The sequence below is a fragment of the Lycium barbarum genome, chromosome 4, assembly GCF_019175385.1.
Source record: "Lycium barbarum isolate Lr01 chromosome 4, ASM1917538v2, whole genome shotgun sequence".
Lineage (NCBI taxonomy): Eukaryota > Viridiplantae > Streptophyta > Magnoliopsida > Solanales > Solanaceae > Lycium > Lycium barbarum.
This window is the reverse complement of record NC_083340.1, coordinates 10537616-10562283: the sequence shown is the minus strand read 5'-3', so window position 1 is coordinate 10562283 and position 24668 is coordinate 10537616. Positions and strand designations below refer to the sequence as shown.

Sequence of the window (24668 nt, the reverse complement as noted above, 5' to 3'; positions counted from 1 at the left end):
ATCTGCATGAACATAATCCACGCAAGGGTTTACGTGAGACTTCGCAAAAAGTTAAAATGACTTTAAAAATTATCTACCTAATTTAATACGGCTAAAAAAAGACAGCCTCATACACGAAGTATCCCATGTTCACTCAGGGTTCATGGAAATTTGCATCTAACAGGGTATTGATTGATTCCTGCACGACTTGAAACCGTAATAGACAACTTTATAGTTTATTCCAAAATTGATAATGTAATCCTTTTAAAAAGTTAAAAGCTTTTGAAGAACCTTACTACCAAGGGTAGGTCGAAGGAGGATAATTTTTTTTTTCTTTTACTTTTGAACATCTGGCACATTTTCTTAACATTATTTTGGTAATGTACCTATCTTAATGTTCTTTGAACAAATGTCATGTGGAAAAAGATGAGAGATATTTGAATGCACAATTAGCGATAAAAAATAGTGTAAGATGTAACATGGATATTTTTTTGATCTATTTTCTAACTCTCATATACTATAAAGACTCTTCATGCCACTTGACATTACAAGGAGCAGAGGCAGAGCCTGAATTTGAAGTTGGGGGTTCGACATTTTAAGACAGGACAACGACCTCATGCTAATGTATAACAATTGTAAAATAAGCGAACAAGTACCGATATTTAATATAATTAAAAAAGCGACAAACTACTTAAACACTATATAAGCATAAGCTTGAGCCGATCTTCAACAAAAGTTAGAACCCTAACTTCTTGGAAAATCAAATTTTGGGTTTAACTTTGAACGTCTATGAAGACACCTAAGAGTCGGATGTTTTGTTTTAGTATAGACGGTGTTTTTTTTTTTTTTTTTTCAATTATCAATTTTAATGTTTTGTTTTGTTAAAATAAAAAAACCTGTATAAGGAAAAAAAAACAAAAAAGAAGAAAAAAAAAATTACGGGTTGTTTGAGTCTAGAGAACACTAATAAGATGAAACTAGCAGGTTTCGAACCCGGATCTCGGGGAATCAAAGGACTTTGCAAGCCGCGCCCTAACCACTGAACCGTCCACTTTCATTTGTATGTGGGTTCGCATGTAAATTATCATATGTACTTTCTTGATTTTCTAGTACAAATATATGATCTACGCAAAATGTTACTGGGTTCGGCCGAACCCCCCCTGTATCACTGTAGCTCCGCCCCTGACAAGGAGGTCTTAGATATGAAATGTTATAATCCAGAGAATAACACCCAATAACTTAAGTATTAAACTGATAAAACGTGAATAGTTCAGGTGGGTTTTGAGGTATTGACTCTATAATATTTTGAAATTAATCTGCAAGCTCCTTTTTTTGTTTTTCTATTTATGTAAGTTACCCTATAAGGAAAGGAGGAGAAGGTGGTATGGGTTTGGAAATTTATTTGGGCCCTTAGTATTGAACGGGCCTTAGTATGGCCCAATTCAAATCAACGGGTTGTTGTATAACCCGATTCAATTTACGTTTACTAAACTAAAAATAATTGGAAAAATGAAGAAGGATAAACCAAAGAAAAAAAGATCAGGACACCACAGGACAAAAGCCAATATCCATTACCTGCCTTTAGTTATCACCAAAGGTTGTTTTGTCTAATTAGACATTTTAGGGTAATTTTTTTTCCAAGTAATGTTGTCTTAGTCAAATTAAGGATTAAAATTAACGTATGGCAACACTTAAAATGTCAAACAACCGAATAACTTTTAGCAACTTGTTTTCACTAAGGAATTTCATTATAAAAAAAACCCTTGTTTTAACATTATGTTGATATTAAACTAATTAGATTGGAATTACAGTCGGGTGATTGCAATATTATTCTATCTTCTTTATGTGCAAGCATCAAAAAGAATTTCCTTTCTTTCATCATATTTTACGAGTCTACCAGACTACTTATATCTCTTATGAGAATAATAAAATGGTTCAATTAATTTTTTTAACCAAGTGGAAATGATCGAAGATATTAACGTTAAAATAAATTTTGTTAATTCCAAGAAAGAATGACTTGAATTATTGGACCAAGGCATTGGAATGTCTCCATGTTACCTTTATATTAATCCAAGGGAATGAGTCATGGGATATCAGTATCGGTTAGTGATCATTTTTGTTTTCTCTGTCTTTAATTTCCTATATGTTAAAGTCTCATTATCATCAAAACATATGATAGATATGCTATATATGCTAGTTTGTCTCCTTGCTATACTAGTTTGTTTCCTTGTCTATTTTCAATTATTAAGCTTTCGTTAACCAAAATAATTTTATTTTTTAAGAAAAGGCTTAAATTATATATAATGATAGAAAAAGCATATCAGCAAGTTACTCGTATCATTTTCTTCAGTGTAACTACCCGTGCCACATGTTGGGTATAAATTATTATGCTTAATATCCCATCTATTAAGCATGATAATATCCTTGATTGAATTTTGGGGACTTTTAATCAAGATTACTTTTAATCAAGATTGAGATCATGATAAGATCTCGTCAAAACCAAATGAGATGATATGTGTATATATATATATATATATATATATTTGAGTAGAGAGGAATCTTGAGACTTTATTATCGTGTTCATGTACCATATAGAAATAACGTCTACTGGTCCGGTTTTGGCTGTGTTTGAAACATATATAGTCAATACGTTGAAGTTTTAAATTTCACAAGTGAAACTTTAAAGACATTATTCTGGAGCTTCAAATTTTATGATTGTGATTATTTTTTTAATTATAATTTTTTTTATTATAATCTTTTTTTTCTGGAACCTCGAGGGAAATCTGTAGCTGCTACCCTGCGGGTGCACATTGGGTAACCCGCTAACTATGCAATAGCTCGCAAACCACATAGGAAATGTAAACCGCACCAGACTATGATTGAGAAGGTTGTTGGTAAGGGGATTTGATCCCAGATCTCTCATGTGGGAAACCATTCATCCAACCTACTCAGTCAACCCTTGTTGGTGAATTATAAAAACTGAAAAATGGTTATTTGTAAATTTTATACTCGTACAACCATGAAACCGGTAAATAATATTGGAAGCGTTCCTGCTGAAACATTTTAAGGACCTTATTATCACATTTCAAATTACAATTTCACTAGTTCAAAGTTAAGTGGCAATTGTACACCATGCCAATTCTCCTGTTAACAATGTGAAAAAACAAACATAGCAATTCGGAGTCGATAAAAGGAAATCCTTAATTAATGGGTTGAAAAAAAAAAGGAGGAATCTAATTTAAGATTTTGAAAAGACTAAAGAAGTCTATTAGTAATTTCCAAATGTGTAACTAGTACCTCTATCTTTTCCTTCTGCCAAGACCTATATATCAACATCATCTGATTCTTATTGCACTAATTTTTAAAAGGACGTTGGTGAATTAAAACACTATATTCTTGACTTAGCTTTTCATGTCATTCACGGGTGCTTTAATCACCCCAAAAGCCAATTAGTGAGTCTTTTCCTTCTTGCTTATTAAGTCCTCTTTGTTGTGAATAAGCTAAAAGAGTAACAATAGTAAAGGATGAAAATAATAGAAATAGAGGGACAAGAGAGGAGAGATTTCTTATTCATCCAAAAATGTGTTCAAGTACATTCCATATGAAAACTTATGCCTCTATTTATAGTGCTACATATGCATTTAATATATGAGATAATGGAAGAACCATTAAGATGGTGGAAGATAATGGAAGAACCATTAAGATGGTGGAAGATCCATTAAGATGGTGGAAGATAATGGAAGAGGCATTATATTTGTGTAGTGGACATCCATACTCTATATTTCATATATTTCATAACACTCCCCCTTGGATGTCCATATATGTGCCTCGTTACGTATTATTTGCTGCCTCGTTAAAAACCTTGTCAGAAAAACCCAATGGGATAAAATCTTGACCAAGGAAAAAAGAGTGCATCGCGTATTTTCTCCCCCTGATGAAAAGATCACTTTAATTCTCGAAGACGACGCATTCCAATCTTGTATATCAGCTTCTTAAATGTCGAGGTTGGTAATGCTTTAGTGAACAGATCCGCCAAATTATCGATCGAGCGAATTTGTTGAACATCTATCTCACCTTTTTTTTCAAGATCATGAGTAAAAAAGAACTTTGGTGAAATATGTTTTGTTCTATCTCCTTTAATGTATCCTCCCTTCAGTTGAGCAATACATGCAGCATTATCTTCGTACAATATAGTTGGAATATCCCTTTTCAAAAGAAAACCACACATTTCCTGAATATGTTGAGTCATTGATCTCAACCAAACACACTCCCGACTAGCTTCATGAATGACTATTATCTCCGCATGATTTGAAGAAGTGGCAGCTATTGTTTGTATCATTGAACGCCATGATATAGCTGTACCTCCATATGTAAATAAATAGCCTGTTTGAGATCGGGCTTTATGTGGGTCAGATAAATATCCTGCATCTGCATAACCGATCATATCTGACTTGGATTCATAAGAATAAAATAATCCCAGATCAATTGTTCCTTGAAGACATCTGAATATATGCTTAACACCATTCCAATGTCTTTTTGTTGGGGAGAAGCTAAATCTTGCCAATAAACTTACTGCAAAACATATATCTGGTCGGGTATTATTGGCTAGATACATCAATGCCCCAATTGCACTGAGATATGGAGTTTCATCACCAATGAGCTCTTCATCATTATCCTTAGGTCGAAATGGATCTTTATTTATGTCAAGCGATCTCACAACCATCGGGGTACTCAACGGATGTGATTTATCCATGTAAAACGCTTTAAAACTTTTTCAGTGTATGTTGATTGATGGACAAATATTCCATTTGTCAAATGCTCAATTTGTAGGCCAAGACAAAATTTTGTCTTACCTAGATCTTTCATTTCAAATTCTTTCTTCAAACACTCTATAGCTTTTGAAAGCTCTTTAGGAGTGCCAATGATGTTCAAGTCATCAACATACACAACTATTATGACAAATTCAGACCCATATCTTCTTATAAAAACACAAGGACAAATAGGATCATTTTTATATCCTTCCTTAAGTAAATATTCACTAAGACGATTGTACCACATCCGCCCTAATTGTTTCAATACATATAAAGATTTCTGAAGTTTTATTGAACAGGTTTCCTGCGAACTTTTGTATGCTTCAGGCACTTTGAATCCTTCAGGGATTTTCATAAGAATATCTTGGTCCAATGAGCCATATAAATAGGCTTTGATAACATCCATCAGTTGCATATCAAGCTTTTCACTAACTGCCAGATTAATTAGATACCTGAAGGTAATTGCATCCACCACAGGAGAATATGTCTCCACATAATCAATGCCAGGCCTTTGCGAAAATCCTTATGCCACAAGTCGTGCTTTATATCTTACGACTTCACCTTTCTCATTTCGTTTTCGCACAAACATCCATTTGTACCCCACTGGCTTGACGTCTTCAGGTGTTCGGACTATTGGTCCGAAAACTTTCACATTTTTCAAAAGTCAATTCTGCTTGAATTGTGTCCTTCCATTTTGGCCAATCATTTCTCTGTCTACATTCATCAACAGATTTTGGCTCAAGATCCTCATCTTGTTGCATTATCTCAACAACAACATTATATGCAAAAGTATTGTCGACCACAATATCATTTCGGTTCCACCTTTTCCCCGTCGAGACATAACTTATCGAGATCTCTTCACTATCATTATTTTGAAGTATCTGGACCTTCTCTGTGGGCTTATCATTTATTATGTCTCGGACCTCTTCTTGAGCAATTTCCCTCACATGATGATCATCTTGATCATTTTTTTTTTTTGAGGATGTTTATCCTTGGAACCGATTGGTCTACCATGTTTCAGACGTGGCCTGGACTCATTTGCATTAATCGTTTGTCCTACCAGGACATCAACTCGAACTGGAGTATTTGCAGCTGGAATATGAGATTTAGTAACTCTTGGAAGATTAGTAAATGCATCTGACAATTGATTTGCGACATTTTACAAGTAAATCATCTTTTGAACCTCTTGCTCACATTGGTTTGTTCGAGGATCTAAATGAGATAGTGATAATGCATTCCAATCTATCTCCTTTTCCAACTGCTTATGTTCTCCCCCTAATGTTGGGTATACTGATTCATCAAAATGACAATAAGCAAATCTTGCTGTAAATAAATCTCCAGTCATCGGTTCTAAATATTTTAAAATTGAAGGAGATTCATACCCAATATATATCCCCAACCTTCTTTGGGGACCCATCTTTGTGCGTTGTGGTGGAGCAATTGGAACATATACCGCACATCCAAAAATTCGAAGATGGGAAATATTTGTCTCCTGACCAAAAGCCAATTGTAATGGGGAGAATTCATGATAACTGGTTGGCGTTATACGCACAAGTGCTACTGCATGCAAAATAGCATGTCCCCTTACCGAAACAGGAAGTTTTGTCCTCATTAGCAATGGTCTAGCTATCAATTGTAGGCGTTTAATCATTGATTCTGCCAGACCATTTTGAGTATGAACATGAGCAACCGAATGTTCAACTGTTATTCCCGTGGCCATACAATAATAATTAAAGGCCTGAGATGTAAACTTTTACACCTCAGAGTTTTGGTTACTGAGCGGAGAAGGGGCCAGCGTAAGTTAAAGCGAACATGATGTCTCTACAAGTAAGATTGGGTGTTTAATAATCCTAATTAAGATTCCCAAGAAGTTAACAGCAAGAAAGAACCGTTCGTAAAACAAACTCGGGCACAGTTCAGTGAAAGGGGAGTTCAACGGCCGTCCCTTGCACCGTCTGACTGATCGACGCTTCGTCGATTGAACCGTAAAATTGATATGGGCCGAAGACCACTCGACGGAAATATCGACGTTCCATCGATCACATCGACGGGCCGTCCTTCTCACCGTCGAGATGGAGGAAATGACAGATTGCTCACTGGAAATTTAAAGCCATCGACGACCAGATCGACGCTTCGTCGATCCGATCGACGCTCCGATCGACGCTCCGTCGATCTCGATCGGGACTGATTTCATGAAATAAAATAAGGCCCTCCCTTCATTTTATCTCATTTTCATTTCATTCTCTCCACACCCAAGAACACTCTAGAACCTTCCCCACCATTCATCTACAAGAAATCAAAGAAAACCCTTGATCAAATACACCAAATCCATGGAATCAAGTGTATGAAACCCACCAAAAGCTCATCTAAGCCAAGGAACTCAAGAAGAATGAGTTAGGGTTTTGAAGCAAGAAGAGGAGTTCCACTCAAAAGCTGTTCATCCATCATTAGGTAAGTTTTATGACTCTTCTTCAATGGTTTGGGGGATTGAATGATGAAATACTTAAATTGTAGAAAGATATAGCAAATGGGTCATAAATGGGTGAATAGTGCAATGGTTGAATGGTGGTGGGATTGAATCATGAATGTTGATGTGTCGTGATTGTGACTACGTTACAAATGACGTTTGTATCATGAAATAAGTATTATATACGCGAAAACACAATGATGAATTATAAGAATAAATGTGGGGGAAAATGGAGAAAAGTGATGGATTGTGGTTAATGTATATAAATGATGATTGTTGGTTATTATATTGTGAGTGTTGTTGTGAACGTTGGGAGTTGGAAATTGATCATGGAAAGGTAGTAGAAATAGAGGAAACGCTGTCCAATTTTCTCTAAGAAATAACGACGCGTTCTTATAGTCGCTTAATTAATACTAATACGAATTCTCTCATGAAGGTAGCAACGCGACCTTGAAGAAGGACAAGCGGACGATAGCTCAACTAAACGACAAAGGTATGTGAGGCTAGTTCTTCCTTTCTATGGCATGAATCCCATAGCATGATTTCCTTTCTCCTTCATGAATTCTTAAATCCCGGAAGCTCGTGACCCTAAATTGCTACACAAGGTAATGAGTTAGGGTACGTAAATGCTAGATGTTCACGATATGATGTTTCCAAGATGTTAATGAATGCTCTAGCGCGAGGCTTATCTCTTCTTTCAAAAAAAAAAAAAAAGCATGAATCTTTTAAGTCGCCATAATTCTCATATAAGATGAAACTCATGAATCTTTCCAAATCATGCGACGCATAAGAGTATGGAAATGATGGTAATGAGCTGAAGTATAATGATTTAGGAAGTTTTGGCATGACGTTCCTATCACGATGATGACGTTGTTCTTGCCAATACTCGCCTTATGCTTTATTCCCTTCAAGGCGAGGCATGATATTCATGAATGTCCATAATATGATCGGGGTTTTACGACCTTACGTCACCCCGGCATAGTGTGATTGTCCCTAAAGCCTAGAGCATGCTCTTAACGCTAATGTATGACATGTTTATAAGATGATTAATGATGTTATCCTGTAACACAATCATGTTGTGTATAAAATACTAAGAAATGACAAGATGATGCTATGTTATGCAATGTGTGAATGTAATGTGTAATGATTGATTTTGTGATTGTATGATTCCACCGCGCCTAGTTGGCCGGGCATGTCACCGCGAATGCGGGCTGCGTATGATTCCACCGTGCCTAGTTGGCCGGGCATGTCACCGCGAATGCGGGCTGCTATGTTTACACCGAGCCTAGAGGGCCGGGCATGATCACCACTAGTGGGCGGCTTACGAGGGTTACCCGGACGCGGGTAACGATGCAGATTATGATGTGATGACACAGGTAATGTTGTATGTGATAGTACAGGTAATGTTGTATGTGGAGATACTGCTAATGATGTGTGCTACGGTATATGAGTTATAATGACACGTGCAATGTAACGAAAAACAAAATGCGAGTTATACATATATGCATGAGAAAGTATGTGCTGCATGGCATTTAGGTAGTTTACCATTTCTCCTATGATCCATGATGCTCCTACGATATTGCTTATTTCATTCCTGCCTTACATACTCAGTACAATATTCGTACTGACGTCCGTTTCTTGGACGCTGTGTTCATGCCCACAAGTAACCAGGGAGGAAACCTTACCCCGGATTCTTAGAAGCTGCTAGCGGATTGAAGGCACTCCTTTGTCCCGGAGGTGCCTACGATGATGTTTTTGCGTCTGTTTATGTATGTTACTCCATAGTGGCTTGTAGATACTGAGTGTGGGTTATGTGGTTTCACGACGTGAGGATTATGTATATGTGTACTGATGTATGTTTCGCATGAAAGCATTATGTTTTGTAAAGAAAAGCAATTCCTTGTAAAATGAGCTCGAATTTGATAAATGCTTATTGAACGAGTCTAAGAAGAGATAGAACAAGTGGTGCTCAGTGGATAGCACCGGGTACCCGTCGCGGCCCCTAGTCGGGTCGTGACATAAACTCACCAGCATTATCAAGACGAATTTTCTTTATCACATTATCTGGAAATTGTGCTCTTAACCTTATTATTTGAGCCAACAATCTCGCAAAAGCCATATTGCGAGTTGATAATAAGCACACATGTGACCATCTTGTAGATGCATCAATCAAGACCATATAATATTTGAATGGTCCACATGAAGGGTGAATTGGCCCACATATATCACCTTGTATACGTTCCAGAAATGCGGGAAATTCAATCCCAACCTTAGTTGCTGATGGTTTAATAATCAATTTTCCTTGAGAACAAGCAGCACAAGAGAATTCCTTAAATTGAAGAATCTTTTGGTTCTTCAAAGTATGCCCATGTGAATTCTTAATTATTTTGCGCATCATACTAGAACCGGGATGGCCCAACCGGTCATGCCAAATGATAAAATCATTAGAATCATTAAACCTTTTATTTACTACAACATGTGTTTCAACCGCACCAATACTTGTATGGTACAACCCGGAAGAAAGTGCGAGTAATTTTTCATTCACAAACTTTTCCCCAGCTTTCATTGTAATAATATAAAGGTACTCAACCTTTCCTTCATTGGCAGTCTCAATATGATAGCCATTTTGGCGAATAACCTTGAAACTTAATAAGTTTCTTCGAGACTTGCTGCAATATAGTGCATTACTAATGGCCAATATTGTTCCTCCAGGTAGTAACAAGGTGTTCCAGAACCCTCAATTAATTTTGTACTACCAGATATTGTATTAACACAAGCCCTTTTCATAACCAAATGAGAGAAATATTTCTTTTCTCTTAATATAGTGTGAGTTGTAGCACTATCCAAAAGGCACATATCTCCATTACTCATCTTGGATCCAATTAAAGACTAGGGAATTTTATTTATCTTCATAAAAATAAAAATACATCGTAAGAAATACGGAAACTAACAATATAAAACTTAATTACTAATCCTTGAAAATAAAACAACATAGAGAACTTAAGTACTTCTCGAAAATAAGACAACATAAGGACAACTTAAAACACATAAATAAAAATAATAACATAACACATTCCCCAGTGAAACGATCAAATCTCAATTTCAATCTCCAAAGAAGTCTTCAACTTCCAAATGAGTAATATCATCAAGCCCATCAAAATCATCATCTTTCAAAGCCAAATTAGCTTCAACATTATCATCATATTTTCGTGAAGGCCCTGCCTCATCGTTATTTTTAAAAGTTATGTGTGACTCCACCCGGGCATTAGCAGAAGAGGCACCACCTCTATTTGCCTTTCTTTTGAAGGAATTTTGATAAAGCCTGACAAAATGTTCAGGCGCCCGACATTCATTTTTCCACAACGATGACAGTTGTTCCTTGAAGGATTGCCTTGATAACCCATATTGTTCTCCCTTTTATGGTGACCACCATCACGACGATTATTATATCGTCCCCTGCCCCTGCCACGCCCACGCTCATTATTATGGCCCCGATTATTTTGTCTTCTTTCAGTTGGGCCATGTGTTGCTACCACATTCGCTTCCGGGAATGGAGCAGTTCCAGTGGGACGGGCTTCATGATTTTTCAATAAAAGGGTATTGTGTTGCTCAGCTACAAGAAGACATGATATCAAATCAGCATGCTTTTTAAAACCCCTTTCACAGTACTGTTGTTGTAATACCAAATTGGAGGCATGAAAAGTCGTAAGAGTGTTTTCCAACATATCCTCGTCAGTTATATTATCCCCACATAATTTCAATTGGGACGTAATTATATAGACAGCAGAGTTATAATCACATACAGTTTTAAAATCTTGTAACCGTAAGTGAATCCACTCATAACGAGCCCTGGGCAATACCGTTACCTTAATGTGGTCATACCTTTCCTTCAAACCAGTCCACAATTCAAGTGGATCTTTCACTGTCAGGTATTCAACTTTTAATCCTTCATCCAGATGATGACGAAGGAAAATCATTGCCTTCGCTTTGTCTTGACTCGATGCTGTATTATTTTGAGTAATCGTGGCACCAAGACCTTTGGCGTCTAGGTGCATTTCAGCATCGAGTACCCATGATAGGTAATTCTTTCCGGAGATATCAAGTGCCACAAACTCAAGCTTTGACAAATTCGACATGATGATCAAAACTATCATAAAAATATTTGAGTTAGAAATAATAAAATAACATAATCTCAAAATAGTATTTTTATTTCCACTAACCAATAACCCTTTTTCTTCCACAAACAGTATGCACAACCAAAAGTAAAAATTACTCGTACAGTTAATATATCATGTGTGTTTTAATCCTCATAATCATTTTGCAATGTCTGCTGAAAAACATTGAAGCTTAGATATTCTCGATGCACAAACATCTTCTGTCCTATCTAAATAAATTAGGTGGGCTAGGTTTAGACGGGCTAATCCTTTCATTCGATTTTTTTTTTTTTTATATCGAAATGACTTCTTATTGCTCATTATTTGTCCTGTGATATATGTAAAGCTAGTTATGTCCCTTGATGTCATCTTATAGTGATGTTGCAATTATCAGTTTTAAAATTGACATGGTGAAGTGCTGGCCAGCCCGTGCTATGATATGTTGTCCATTCTGCATTCTCTATTAGTTTTTCTGTCTACTTTGACATTTCTTCTTGGCGTGGTTTATCCATATCATCGAGTGCGGCTGTTGTTTTTAGATGTTCTAGTCACTGTTAATTTGCTTAGCTCAGTCTTGTCTATGTCACAGAAAGATTACAAGCCACAAACCAAATGTAAGTATGTTTAAAACAAATAAATCTGTCACTAAATATTTATCGAATCTTAACAGATAAATAAGACTTCACCTGAAAGAAAATCGAACTCGAACTAACGATGCAAATAGAATTAGAGAGCTTCGTGCTGATAACGTGTTGTGAATTAAGCTAAAAGAGTAACAATAGTAAAGGATGAAAACAATAGAAATAGAGGGACAAGAGAGGAGAGATTTCTTATTCATCCAAAAATGTGTTCAAGTACATTCCATATGAAAACTTATGCCTCTATTTATAGTGCTACATATGCATTCAATATATGAGATAATGGAAGAATCATTAAGATGGTGGGAGATAATGGAAGAACCATTAAGATGGTGGAAGATCCATTAAGATGGTGGAAGATAATGGAAGAGACATTATATTTGTGTAGTGGACATCCATACTCTATATTTCCTATATTTCATAACACTCTTGAAGTTTCCAAGGACCAATTAATCCTATTGGGCACATTCTTATAAAGTCCTCAAAAAATTATCAACGTACGTGGATATACACACCCAAAAATTTATAAAGTAAAACATGGGAAATAATCTAAAGATCTAGATATAAAGTCTTTACTCCTCAGTATTGCTCTTTACTTCTTCGTTTAAATCTGCAATTTTTGGTTAAAAATGAGTGCAACTCCAATCGATTCCGAATTTAGGCTCAACTTAGTGATTCTTACAAATCTAGCCCCAACAATTACCCAACAAATAAATTCGCATCTGTCGGGTTATTAATTTGTGAATTGGATCTAATATCGATGTGCTCTATAAGTCAGTACCACCTACTTAATTAAAGTTCCGCATATGTCATCTCATAATTCCGTTAAAAGGAAGGGCAAATTTAACCGCAAAGGTCCATGCATGGTTCAAATATAATTTTGATGCGAACTCAAGTGCGTGTATAAATTTATCAAAAATTATACCAAGTGAAAGAATTTGAACATCCATCCAATAGCTCAAGATAATTAGTATGGAAAGTAACTCAAACCTTTATTTATTAAACCCCTCGAGAAGTTCTTACATAACCAATTCGTGAACTAATTATTTAACTCCACAAAATAAATACAAGTCTCATGTAGGTCCCAATCGTATCACTTCTAAAGAAGATGAATAGTCTTTGTTCGATTAAAAAGTCTATAGGTAATTCAATTTTTTTGAAAAGAATAACTCCAAATATATTACACAAAGTGAAAGAGACTGAAGCACGACATGAAAAGATGATGATATACATGTCTTCTTCGTCGGTTAAAGCAAAGGTCGGTGATACCCTAGGGTTAGACCAAATCCATATTAGACCAAATCTATATATCCAGTTAGATATATAATTCCTATAATTGTTTCATGTGAACGTATTTGACAAGACATATAATTTAAGAAAGAAATAAAACATATTTAAAATTTGTGATCTCAAACATGTCATAATATTTTTGTATCTATAAAATCACATCATTAAGGAGAGAATTTTAAAATAATATTGTTTCCAAGTATGAAAATGTGTCATATTATTTTAGGAACAAACGAAAAGGGAATATTGAGGCAAGAACATAAAGGGATAGTATTTAGTTTATTGAAAATAATACCTCCTCAAATTTTTGAACAGGGAAACAAAAAAAATTCGGCACATAGCCGACGTCCCAGAGAAATGAAATTCAAAAACCAATAATCCCTCCATCGTAATTACTACGGCTTACTTTAAATATCCAATATAAAAGTCATATTATTATACATATTAACTTCTTAATATCCAAGTCGAACATTATGATCATATTAACGGAACTTAAACAGTATCATTAGTTGGTTACGCTTGTAAGACAAAAATTTTAATTACGCCTCGTAGCCAAAATATAGAGAATAATATTCTAAATAATTTTTTCTTTGAGGCAAAAGAAAACGAGATATGTCAACATAAGATAAAGAGAGTTTTTTTAATTAATTAGTGGGTTGATGAAACGGAAAATGAGACTAGAGACAGATAGAGAAAGACATCCAAATGGTCATGGATATATGGTGGGTGCTGATAAAGATTTGCATATTGATGAGACATATAAGTCTAATCTTATGTCTTTCATGAGACCAAAAGTATATGCTTAAGGCTTGCATTTCCTCCTAACAACATTACCACATTAATATTTCGTATAAATAGTAAAATGGAAGACAAATATAGAAATTTAAAGGGTCCCGCCGGAACTTTGCAATACCTCCCTCTATCAAGTTTTCTTTTCTAAATTTATAAATAACTAAAATGAACAATTACTTTATCACAAAATAAAAGAAGGAAAAAAGTAATGGGAGCTGCTGTAAAGAAGTCTTCTCCCCTTCTTTATCTTGATATGTTTGAAAGAAAAATTCATGGATATATTGCCATTTGATTTTTCCTCTCTACAAACAAAAAATGGGATAAGATAAGGAATCTTTATTGTTGCTTCTATAAGTCAAGACTAAAAACAAATGGGAACAAATAACAACATGCATACCCAGTGTAATCCCACAAGTGGAGTCTGGGGAGAATAGATATACGCAGACCTTACCTCTATTTTTATGGAATAGAGAGGTTGTTTCCAATAGACCCTTTGTAGGAACAAACAACAACGATTGATATAATGAGGATGTGTTCTGAATATATTAGATAATTTTATGCTAAATGTCAGCCTATATATCATATTCTACCTCCTTTATCTGAACTTGGGACCAGTAATGTGAGCAAAAGTTAAGACTAAAACGAGTTGAAACGATCAAGGGAAGAATTAAACAAGTATTAGGGATACACCAATAACAAGATGTTTCTTTTCTTGTGGATAAATCGAGCATTATTTGACTCATAACGTTATCTTTTTCGTATAACTAAAAGACTGGAGGTTGTTTTATATGCACAATATCTCGTATGTTCCATTTGAATGTCCAAGAAATTAGAAATTAAAAACGATACATAGATAAGATATAGAAGGAAAAGCCAATCATAGACATCTTCATTTTGTTTTTCTTTCTTCTTTCTCTCTTATTTAAAAATATTTTGTTTGGGTGTATCTTAGTGGATGGTCCATAGACATGAAGACAACCAAGAAAGCCCTTTGTCAACAAGAAAGCTCTTTGTTTGACAATAAAAGAGGATAAATCCAATTGAACTGTATTTTAGGGCGATTTGGCTGTGCCATCCTTTATTATATTTTTGATCTATTCTATGTACCTTCTATTCTTTTTGATTTACGCTCTTTGTGGGTCATAGACTCATAGTAATGTGTGAAATTTAGAAGTTTTAAATTTATGGGATCAGGAATCTTTGTTTAGAGTAAATAATCTTTCTCAACCCCCCGCCCCTCCCTACATACACACAGAGACAAACTCCTAATTATTTTGTACTTTTAATCCCCGATTAGTCCTTGGAATATTCAATTAAGCACAATAAACCTTCAAGCAATTAAAATATGCGCTTTTGTTCCTTCTTCTTGTGACTCTTCCAGAAATTTAACGAATTATACATGTTAACCATTTGATTATCCATGTGTTGAACTAAGATTCATATTGTTACTTCATATTTGAGGATAATTAAGTCTTAAAATAATCTAAATATAACATGCTTTCCGTATAAAGCGATAAAAACACGTTTTAACAAATTCAAAGTTAAATATGCTTATTGAAATATCATAAACGACCACAATCAAAATTTATCAATACCCGAGAAATTAAAAGTGTAATTATCCCACGGTAATACGTAGTTGTAGACTGCGTCAACAGACGAAAGGAACTAAACCAAGAAATTGTCTATAATAGGAACTTCTTCATTTGGGCAACCTTTGGTCTAGTCCAAGATTATACAAAGTTCCCCTTCTAAGGCAGGCCCATTGGGTAAAAGCAAATCTTCCACCACCAATAGTAGGTTTTCTTCCAAAATAATATTTTCTGCAGTCAACTTAGAATTTATTAATTTGAATTCTAATCCGACAACAATGAAATGAAAGGGGGAAAAGAGAAAAAGCTTTACTGATCACTTTTCGATCATATCTTTGAAAAATAGCATATGTGAAACTCTATGATATTGTCTATTTTCAATTACAGGAGCTGGAAAGTGGCTATTTGGAAAACTTCCCAAGAATCATGTCAATTTCATTCATCAAGGGGAATATCTAGTACCTTGTGCACTAGAAATTCAAACTCAAAACAACTATGTGAGGTTGGAGTTTGAAAACTCAATATATATCTAATCTAGCCTCTTACAGCAGATTTTTTTTTTTTTTAATAAAAAAACTGACATGATAACTCAAACCTCCTTAAGATAAAAGTTAAATTAACAGTTTGATTGAATATGCCAAATAGAAACATAATGATGCATCATTTTGACATAAAATTGCCTTCAACCGAGACAATTTCTATTAGAAGAAACTAAAGTAATTCTCAGAATGAATCTACTCATCTCACCAAGCTGAAGCTATATTCGACATGTTTTTTTACAGGAATAGAACACTTCAATGCAGGGAACATAAAATTTCCTGCAGGAACAAAGTAAAAAATTCCACAATTAAAACTGGCATATGGTGTTAAAATGAATGAGGAGGCTTGCAGGGGTGGGCGTACAAGGCTGTCCACGGGTTTGCCCAGTAGCTTAGGCCTAAGACCCTGTCACTGTGTAAAATACCACCTAAATATGTATAAATAATTTATCAAGAACCCACTAAGCTATCTTTCTAGAATTCAGAACTCATAAATCCAAAATCCTAGCTCTACCTTCGGAGGACTGTCGCTCTTTATTGTTACAAATTGATCAGATGCTTAGGGCTGGACCTGATTCATCTTTCTTGCTTTGGCAAAATAATGTCTTCTTGCTTTAGCAAAACTAGAAGAACTCTTACAGTACCAATTCCACGAACTTAATACTCTACAAAATTATCTTACTTCTGATTGAGCGTCTCTGTGGATGCTTTATCTTGGAGATGTTTGTTTGTGTTTAGCATTTGCATGTTTTTTAGTTTCTCTGCTTGAGCCATCTCAAGAAGTGCTTGCTTCTGCATGGCCTCCATCAGCTCATCTTTTCTACTTTCATCTCCCTTAAGTTGCATTTTCATTACTTCTTCTGCTTGCTGGTCTAAAGGCTTGAAATACTCATTTATAGCAGTCTCCTGAAAATATTCAACCATTAATCATTCATCAATTAAGGCCAGAAAATCTTCAATAACACAGGGAGCACATTCTATAAGTAACACAAAGCCACGAGTAGAAGAAGATTGAACCTAACCCTATTTTGCATTCAGTACAATTAACATTCTCCTAACACCGTGAGGCAACAAGTAATTCTGATTTAACAGATAGACAAGTATGAATTGGGAGAAATACTAATTGACTCATGAGCCATCTCCGCTCTCCCAGCTTTGGAAGTATATGTTCAACATCAGAGTATGGGTGATTTAGTCCTTAAGAAAACATGTTTTCAACCCATTCTGGGCCTGCTAGTTGAACGGGAAGTTCCAAGGAAAATGCAAGTAATATCTGCTCCAAACTAAAGGGAAGCAACTTTGCCTGTGAAGATAACACCTATCATTTGTGAATTCAATGAATTGCCAGTCTGCAGAAAGAAACGGGAAGGCGAGGAGTCCAGAATTTCTGAGAGGAGAAAATGTGTAGACAAAGGAGAAAAGCACAAGGGAATGTATAGACAACCGGAAAAGGAGAACACACACTTCTTTTTTATAAGTATGTGGGTAATGCAAATTGTCTAAAGGATTCATTCACGGAATTGACCACGATCAAATACTAAAAGAGATGGCAAAGCAGTTACAATAAACATGAGTCTAAGGAGAGAAGTAAATTGATATCAGTAGAGAACTTGCTCTTCTCTATTGCAAACTGAAACAAAAAGAAGTAAAGGGATCCATCCCAATAAATTAACCTACTTTGCTTTTCGGTCCGTCTAAAGAAGACTTGACTTCTTCTTCTCTCCCAATGGCAATTCTCAGTATAAACTTTTTTGACAGGTCAATTCAAACTAATCTAAGCTAACGGTACGTTACCATTTCAAATTTGATATGACATCTTATCACCTTGTGTTGTTCACTTCTTTTACAATTAAACTATTACTCATTTAACACACTTTTTACCACACCCATTATAAGAGTTTTGGTTATGTCTATCTTATCCACCATATATAACAATGAACTTTGTCCAACACCATTATACGGGATAGAGCAACGCTAAACTTGCAGAAGAAGATTTCCCTATTCCCATTGTTGCGGAGAATCCGATTTCTATAAGTTATTCAAACTTTTTAATCTAAAAAATGCACCATCGATAGTTCAACCGTTGTTAAAGTGTTATAATCAGAACCATTAAGGTGATTGGCAGCATGCTTCTCAATTACGAAATAACAAAATAAGACTCAAGAAAATTGTGAGCTTACAGTATCTTCTAACTTCTTATTCAGAGCTTGCATCTCTTCCACCATGCGCCTAACTTCTGATAAAATCATCTGCTCAGGGATTTTCCTTACTGCTGCCTTCTTCTCTTCCGCCTGATCAGACACACATTGATACAGAAACAGAAATCAAAAAAAGGGTTTAGAACAAAAAAAACACGGCAAGCAAAACAATCTACCAACTAATATTTTCGAAGACACCAATTTGTCAAAAAAAATTGCAACAAATCATCAAGCATTAGTCTAGTTGCTAGCAACAGTCACCTATAGCGCTTCTTTTATACTTTCTGGCTGGGTGTATTGGAAACTGAACCAAGCCCAAGACCGTCAGGGGCCTCCCATTTCCTACACAAATTAGAAAACATGACCTTAACCAAGAGGCCAGTCCAGGATTTTAATAAAGTGGTGCAAAGTACACCTGCACGCATTACTCTCTTTTTACAATGTGTATGGACTTAATATAAATACATCCCTTTTGAAAAATTTCAACAGAAATATAATTGGAATTGGAGATAGCGGAGTCGTCGATCTGCCTATCCCTAGTCCCCCCCCCCCCCAAAAACGCGCACACACACAAAAACCACGAATAAAATAAAAAGATCGCTATGCTCAAGAGAAAAAGACGCTTGAGATGGTGTATAAATTATGCCTCAATTAAGTCTTGAATGAAATCTTTTTGACCCAAAGACTAAAGACTCTACAATATGTATTCTAGAGTTATCCAAACAACAAACTTTTTTTTTTTTTTTTTTTTATGACATGGGAACCCGCAGCCGCTACCCTTCGGGTGCGCACAAGGTAAACCCAGCTCCTGTGCAATAGCTCGCAAACCACACAGGAGAGATAACCCGCACTAGACAAGCCCCGTGCGACGAGCTCGACCCAGAAGGCAAATCCCCTACTGTCGTATGCAGGGGGTTTCGAACCTGAGACCTCCACTGTGAAAGCCCCATGCTCAACCAACTGAGCCACCCTAGCAGTTTCCAAACAACAAACTTATACTGGAACATACACATACATATATATACACACACCAAAAGAGTATAATCACAAATCTAAGGTAATGGATAAAGTAAAGGTCCAATGGCTGCATTTGGTGATTTAAATTGTATTTTTCCAGTGCCAAGTAAATCTAGTGCAGACAAGATTAAAGCTTTAACTCAATATTGTCCAACTACAATTTCAATAACGAAATGTTTATACTGTTAACCAACAGTAACAATAACTTTCACATTTCTTTTACAATTCAACAAAGGGGGAAAAATGAATGAATTTGAACCTGTTGAAGACGTTGTTGAATTTGTAATCGATAAGAACGAATTCTACGTTCTTCATAACCTGACAGAACCCTAATATAGAACATTGCTTTTCTTCCAAATTCTATAAGCTTCTTCATTTGTTTCTTTTTTTCTTTCTATAGCAAATCTCACAGCTCTAATTCAAGAATAACTGAAAAATTGCTGTAGTAATTTTGTTGTGGAGTTGGAAGAATTGTATTCAGGGTCAAGCTGAAGAAGAAGACTAGTAGACAGTAGTCCCTTTCCCTGGGTTTTACCGCCACATGGATAATTTAACCGGGTCGGGTCGGGTCGGTCAGGGATGCTCCACAAATATGATCCGTTTCAATTGAGCAGGGTTATTTGCACTTTTTACCTGTTTTGGGTTTGTCTTTAATTTTTACACATACTCAAGGCAAACAACTTTTTAACGGGACATAAATTCACATCAGAATATTTAACAAGCTATGCCTTGACAAGTTGATATGAGTTTAAAATCTAAAAAAACTTACGCCTCATTAGCTACGATTTTAACTGATGGTAACTAAAGTATAAATTTTAAGTGCTGAAAAATCTTTTTTAGTATTGACATTAATTTTGTATATTTATATAATTATGTGTTTGAATGAAAAATACTGAAATTGATAATTTTAGTATGTAGTGGTAACTAAAGTATAAATTTTAAGTGCTTAAAAATCTTTTTTAATATTGACATTAATTTTGTATATTTATATAATTATGTGTTTGAATGAAAAATACTAAAACAAATAACAAATAATTCATGTGTTAATAAGAAAAAATGCTAATAAATCTTTTTCTATTAAAATGACTAAAATACACTTAAATTTCTTACAAAAGCCTATATATTCTAAAATATATTTGCAAGGAAAAGCAGAAATGACAAATATGAGTAAGAAGAGATTATAGATTTTGTTTTGTAAGAGGTATTTTGAGAAATAAGAAACCATTAAGAACAAAATAATAAAAAAATTAACAAAATACACCTTCGGTGGAACTATTCCTTTAAGCGGAACCTATTAATCTTGGAATTCTGAACTTTACCTTCAAATTAACAATAGTTAAACTTAAACCTATAATAACAACATATACCCAGTGGTATTTAGGTCCGCGAAGGGTAGAGTATCTCCTCTCTAATTTTTCATACAGCTTTTGGGCAACTCGACAAACCGGAAGTAAGACTGGAAACGAAGTTCTGATCTTGACATTCTTGATAATGAAATTGGACTTATAACTACTCAAGGCAAATCGCATGCCTCTCGAGCTAGAGGAAGGAGCCGTTTAGCTTCGGCAACTTAGGCACAGACCGTTTAAACCAGTCCATTGTCGCGTACTTTTGGAACTCTTGCTGCTAATTTTGTCTTGACCAATCGTCCTCCAAATACTATCAACACTTAACAGAGTTATAGTATATATAAATATAAATCTTCTTAATTTATTTTGCATTTACGCATATATTCATCCCACAACAAAGAACATCCCCTCCAACTCATTCAACATACACAGAAATCAGGGACGGGTAAAGAATATACAGGATTCCCCCTTAGAAAGGGAACCAACTTTGGGTGGTACACAAGACTGACAATGCACTCAGAACGGATGCATACAGAAAGGAGATTAAAAAGAAACTAAAGCATCACCTACAATTCTATCACAAGGAATTTCTTATCAAAAGTTAAAAGTTTCATAAAAGAGCCACATGTTCAATCACAGCGATAATGGCACATCACATAACATTGTATCACAGCCTAAGCAAAAGCTAGTGTCAAACTATTAACATGCTTGTTTGAGGTGAACGGACAAGTGTGTGAATCAAACAGGTAGAGCTTCAGTAGCCTATTGACCAGATCTAGTTTCTCCTCTTCTTTTTCTCCTCTTCCTTCTCAGATGCATTCTTTAACTGGAAAAAAAAAAAAAAAAAAAGAAGGAAACAAGAGTCAATTTTTGGTGGCCAAAACATGGAAAGATCAAGCATTTAACCCAGTAGGAAATCAATATAAGCACAACTGAAATATCTCCTTTACCATGATGATCAGAATCCGTACAAACACATCAGCAAAATCTACGAAGAGGGTCAATGCATGCTTGACATAGTCCATGTCACCCAAGTGAGCCTTCTCAATAATTTCTTGGGTGTCAAAGACAATGTAGCCCACGAATACCAAGAGCCCAAAATACAACTGCCAGATAAGAGGTGTGGTGTTAACGGAAAAAGATATTACAGCAACTTACAAAATAAAGGATGCTAAAAGCCGACACTACAAGCACACAAGAAACAATGGGTATACCTCAAACTTGAAAAGGGCCATGGAACCACCAAAGATGGAGGACGCAAAGGACAACCAGAAGAGGAGGGAGACACCAGAAGAAAGAAAGCCCCCAAGGTACAAGTACTCCCTGCGCCTTGCCACCATGGCAGCAGCTGAAAAGCAACCAAAAACCAAAGCACAACCTACAAAAGCACCAAGCACAATGCTGCAATGGAAGAAAGTTATGTATCAGAAGAGTCTCCCCTCAAGGTTGTAAACCTTAAAGCTGTTAAATAGTCAGTGTTGGACTATAAGGATTGCACATTTTAGCTGACCTTGCACTTAAAACAGACACAATACACACAAGGACACAGAATTACACAGGCTATTACAAGAGTTATGTGGTGAGAAAATCAGCAAAAGGAGTCACTAAACCCTCGCATGATAATGCTGCAGTTAAATTCATGCATCAGAGTACCAGACTATCACCAACTGAGTTAAGTTGGATTGCAAGGGCCTTGAAACAGACTAGCTCTCATTCTATTCCCTTTGCAGAATTCAACTCCACCAAAAATATTAGGGCAAAATCTGGTGGCGCTTTTGCATATCAGAGAAGGGGATCTGATCCTTAAATTCACAAATGAAAGAGCAAACCAGGTATGATGCATACGAAAGCAGCACACATGACAAGTGTCAAATAAAGCACTGCAAATATAGAGACCCAACATAATACCCTAATACCACAACAAAGGAACCCCACTTCCAACTCAGAAGAAGAAAAGCCCAAAACAAAAATGAGCTAAATGCATATCTGGTTTTCACATTAGTAGTTTAACATACAACAAGAAGACTCAAACTAGCACGCAAGAAAACAGGAACGATATTTTCAAACACGAAAAAGGACAATATGAAGGGAGACACACCTTGGATCGAAGTCAATGCCCATTTTAATCAGAGGACCCGTCGAAGCGCCTTGAAAGAGCGCAGCTGCCATCAGAAGAGCCACCCTTTTTTGCTGATCGCCAAAAAATAACAGAAATATCAGTTAAAATTCAATAATCAACACAACCACAAAATTTCCACAGCTAAAGAAGGCCACGATGAGTGACTGCTAAGATTTACAAGGGCAGTAAAGTTGGTGCATACCTCTTGATAAGTAGGGCTTAAGAGAAGCCACCCCATGCTTCCCAAGCAAGCCAGTGTAGTGAAGACGCCACCGATATTCCAAAGAATGTGAAGGTAAGCCCCAGCAGCTGATGCTACTAAAGCACAACATAGGGTAAGGTAGACCTATAGCCATGAAAGAAATCAACATCAGGATAAGACACTTGCCATAATAAAACCCCATATACTAAGGAAGAAACTGGGAAAAAGCTAAATACGTGGTACCAAATTCCACCACATTGATAAATTTCAATGCAAATCAGTTCCTTAATTTGGCATGACTTCGCAAAATTAATCAATCAAAAGCTGATTCACTAACGGTCTTCTGATATTCCCTCCGTTCCAATTTGTTTGTTTTACTTTTTAGTCTTTTTCTCCCAAAGAATATCTCTTTCCTTTTTTGGCAACTCTTTATTTTCAACTTACCACACAATTAAATAGCATTTTGGTACATTCTACAAATCTTCAGTTAACGAAACTAAACCACAAGATTTAAAAGTCTTCTTTACTTTCTTAAATTCCGTACCGAGTCAATACCACACAAACAAATTGAAACAGAGGGCGTATTAATCATTTAACACGAGCTCTTGTTCAGCTACCTAAGTAATTAATTGCCTTTCTTATGTTCAAGATCTTTATGATTAGACACCAAAGAAACATTCAATATATTATAAAATTTTACTTAATTAACTCATGGCGGAAATAAACTCTAAACCACGTGGAAAAGAAGAGCTATTCAAATAAGATTTCAACAAATTACTCATGACTTCCAATTTAATTCTTTCTCCTTTCAACGTCAACAACTCAGGGCTTCCACAAATTTCAATTTAGTGCAATTCTCAACAAAATAACAAAGAATCTGATAAGTTACGTAGCCAAAAGGCAAAATAACTTGATTCTTATCACCGAATTTGTTCTAAAATTCAACCGTCAAACTAGTACAAAAATCAAACCGTAAGGAATCTCAAATCTCAATAACCTAACAAAACTAACCGCAATAAAAAATAAAAAAATACCATAACAAATATCAAATCTGTATCAAAATTAACAAGAAAAAAGAGAAATAACTTGATTCTTATCACCTAATACGTTCTAAAATTCAACCGTCCAAATAAAAAAACAATAATCAAACCGTAGAACGCTCAAACAATATGATAATACCGTAAGAAATCTCAAATTTCAATTAAAATTAAAAGAAAGAAAAAAAAAAAAGAGACCTGTTTGAGATGAGTTTGAACGATAGGAGAGATCTGGTTGAAATTTTTGAGACAATCGTAACTCCAACGATTGCGAGATGCTGATTGTGAATCGAAGAACGATGTGAAACCCTCCATTTTTTGGTACTGAAACGAGCAAACAATATTTTTTCAAAGTCGACGGGTACGCACTGCTATATTGATATGTCAAGTCGCTTTGTAAGATGCCTTTTATATAGTGCTGATTAAAGGATAATTCGTTGCTTCTCGAATTTACTGGAAATAATTAGAGAAAAGGATAAAAATGATCCCT

The 24668-nt window shown here is 35.5% G+C and overlaps 3 protein-coding genes across 3 annotated transcripts; all 3 read right to left on the bottom strand.

The window, feature by feature from the left end:
* Nucleotides 1-10359: 10359 nt before the first annotated feature.
* On the bottom strand, nt 10360-11393 carry LOC132637143 (uncharacterized). The gene is made up of 2 exons (XM_060354281.1): nt 10649-11393; nt 10360-10475 (listed from the first exon to the last, which is right to left on the bottom strand). The coding sequence occupies exons 1-2, from the start codon at nt 11391-11393 to the stop codon at nt 10360-10362; spliced, it is 861 nt and encodes a 286-aa protein (XP_060210264.1).
* Nucleotides 11394-16458: 5065 nt separating this feature from the next.
* On the bottom strand, nt 16459-20145 carry LOC132635176 (uncharacterized). Its single transcript, XM_060351450.1, has 3 exons — nt 19731-20145; nt 18437-18547; nt 16459-17162 (listed from the first exon to the last, which is right to left on the bottom strand). The coding sequence occupies exons 1-3, from the start codon at nt 19845-19847 to the stop codon at nt 16935-16937; spliced, it is 456 nt and encodes a 151-aa protein (XP_060207433.1). The 5' UTR covers nt 19848-20145; the 3' UTR covers nt 16459-16934.
* A 1012-nt stretch (nt 20146-21157) lies between these two features.
* Nucleotides 21158-24570, bottom strand: LOC132635175 (bax inhibitor 1-like). Its single transcript, XM_060351449.1, has 6 exons — nt 24377-24570; nt 23142-23285; nt 22919-23010; nt 22035-22221; nt 21771-21926; nt 21158-21646 (listed from the first exon to the last, which is right to left on the bottom strand). Exons 1-6 carry the CDS (start codon nt 24491-24493, stop codon nt 21596-21598), a joined length of 747 nt encoding a protein of 248 aa, XP_060207432.1. The 5' UTR covers nt 24494-24570; the 3' UTR covers nt 21158-21595.
* Nucleotides 24571-24668: the final 98 nt, after the last annotated feature.

Excerpts from the sequence above, each read along its gene's own strand:
- LOC132637143 (XM_060354281.1), bottom strand. The coding sequence starts at position 11,393 with ATGTCGAATTTGTCAAAGCTTGAGTTTGTGGCACTTGATATCTCCGGA. Across the intron at positions 10,476-10,648 it reads GAACAATATGGGTTATCAAG|GGCCTTCACGAAAATATGAT; the intron begins GCAATCCTTCAA and ends ACGATGAGGCAG.
- LOC132635176 (XM_060351450.1), bottom strand. The coding sequence starts at position 19,847 with ATGAAGAAGCTTATAGAATTTGGAAGAAAAGCAATGTTCTATATTAGG. Across the intron at positions 18,548-19,730 it reads TTCAACAACGTCTTCAACAG|GCGGAAGAGAAGAAGGCAGC; the intron begins GTTCAAATTCAT and ends GTGTCTGATCAG. Across the intron at positions 17,163-18,436 it reads ATAAGAAGTTAGAAGATACT|GAGACTGCTATAAATGAGTA; the intron begins GTAAGCTCACAA and ends GAATATTTTCAG.
- LOC132635175 (XM_060351449.1), bottom strand. The coding sequence starts at position 24,493 with ATGGAGGGTTTCACATCGTTCTTCGATTCACAATCAGCATCTCGCAAT. Across the intron at positions 23,011-23,141 it reads TAAGCCCTACTTATCAAGAG|CAAAAAAGGGTGGCTCTTCT; the intron begins GTATGCACCAAC and ends TTTGGCGATCAG. Across the intron at positions 21,927-22,034 it reads TGGCCCTTTTCAAGTTTGAG|TTGTATTTTGGGCTCTTGGT; the intron begins GTATACCCATTG and ends CTTATCTGGCAG.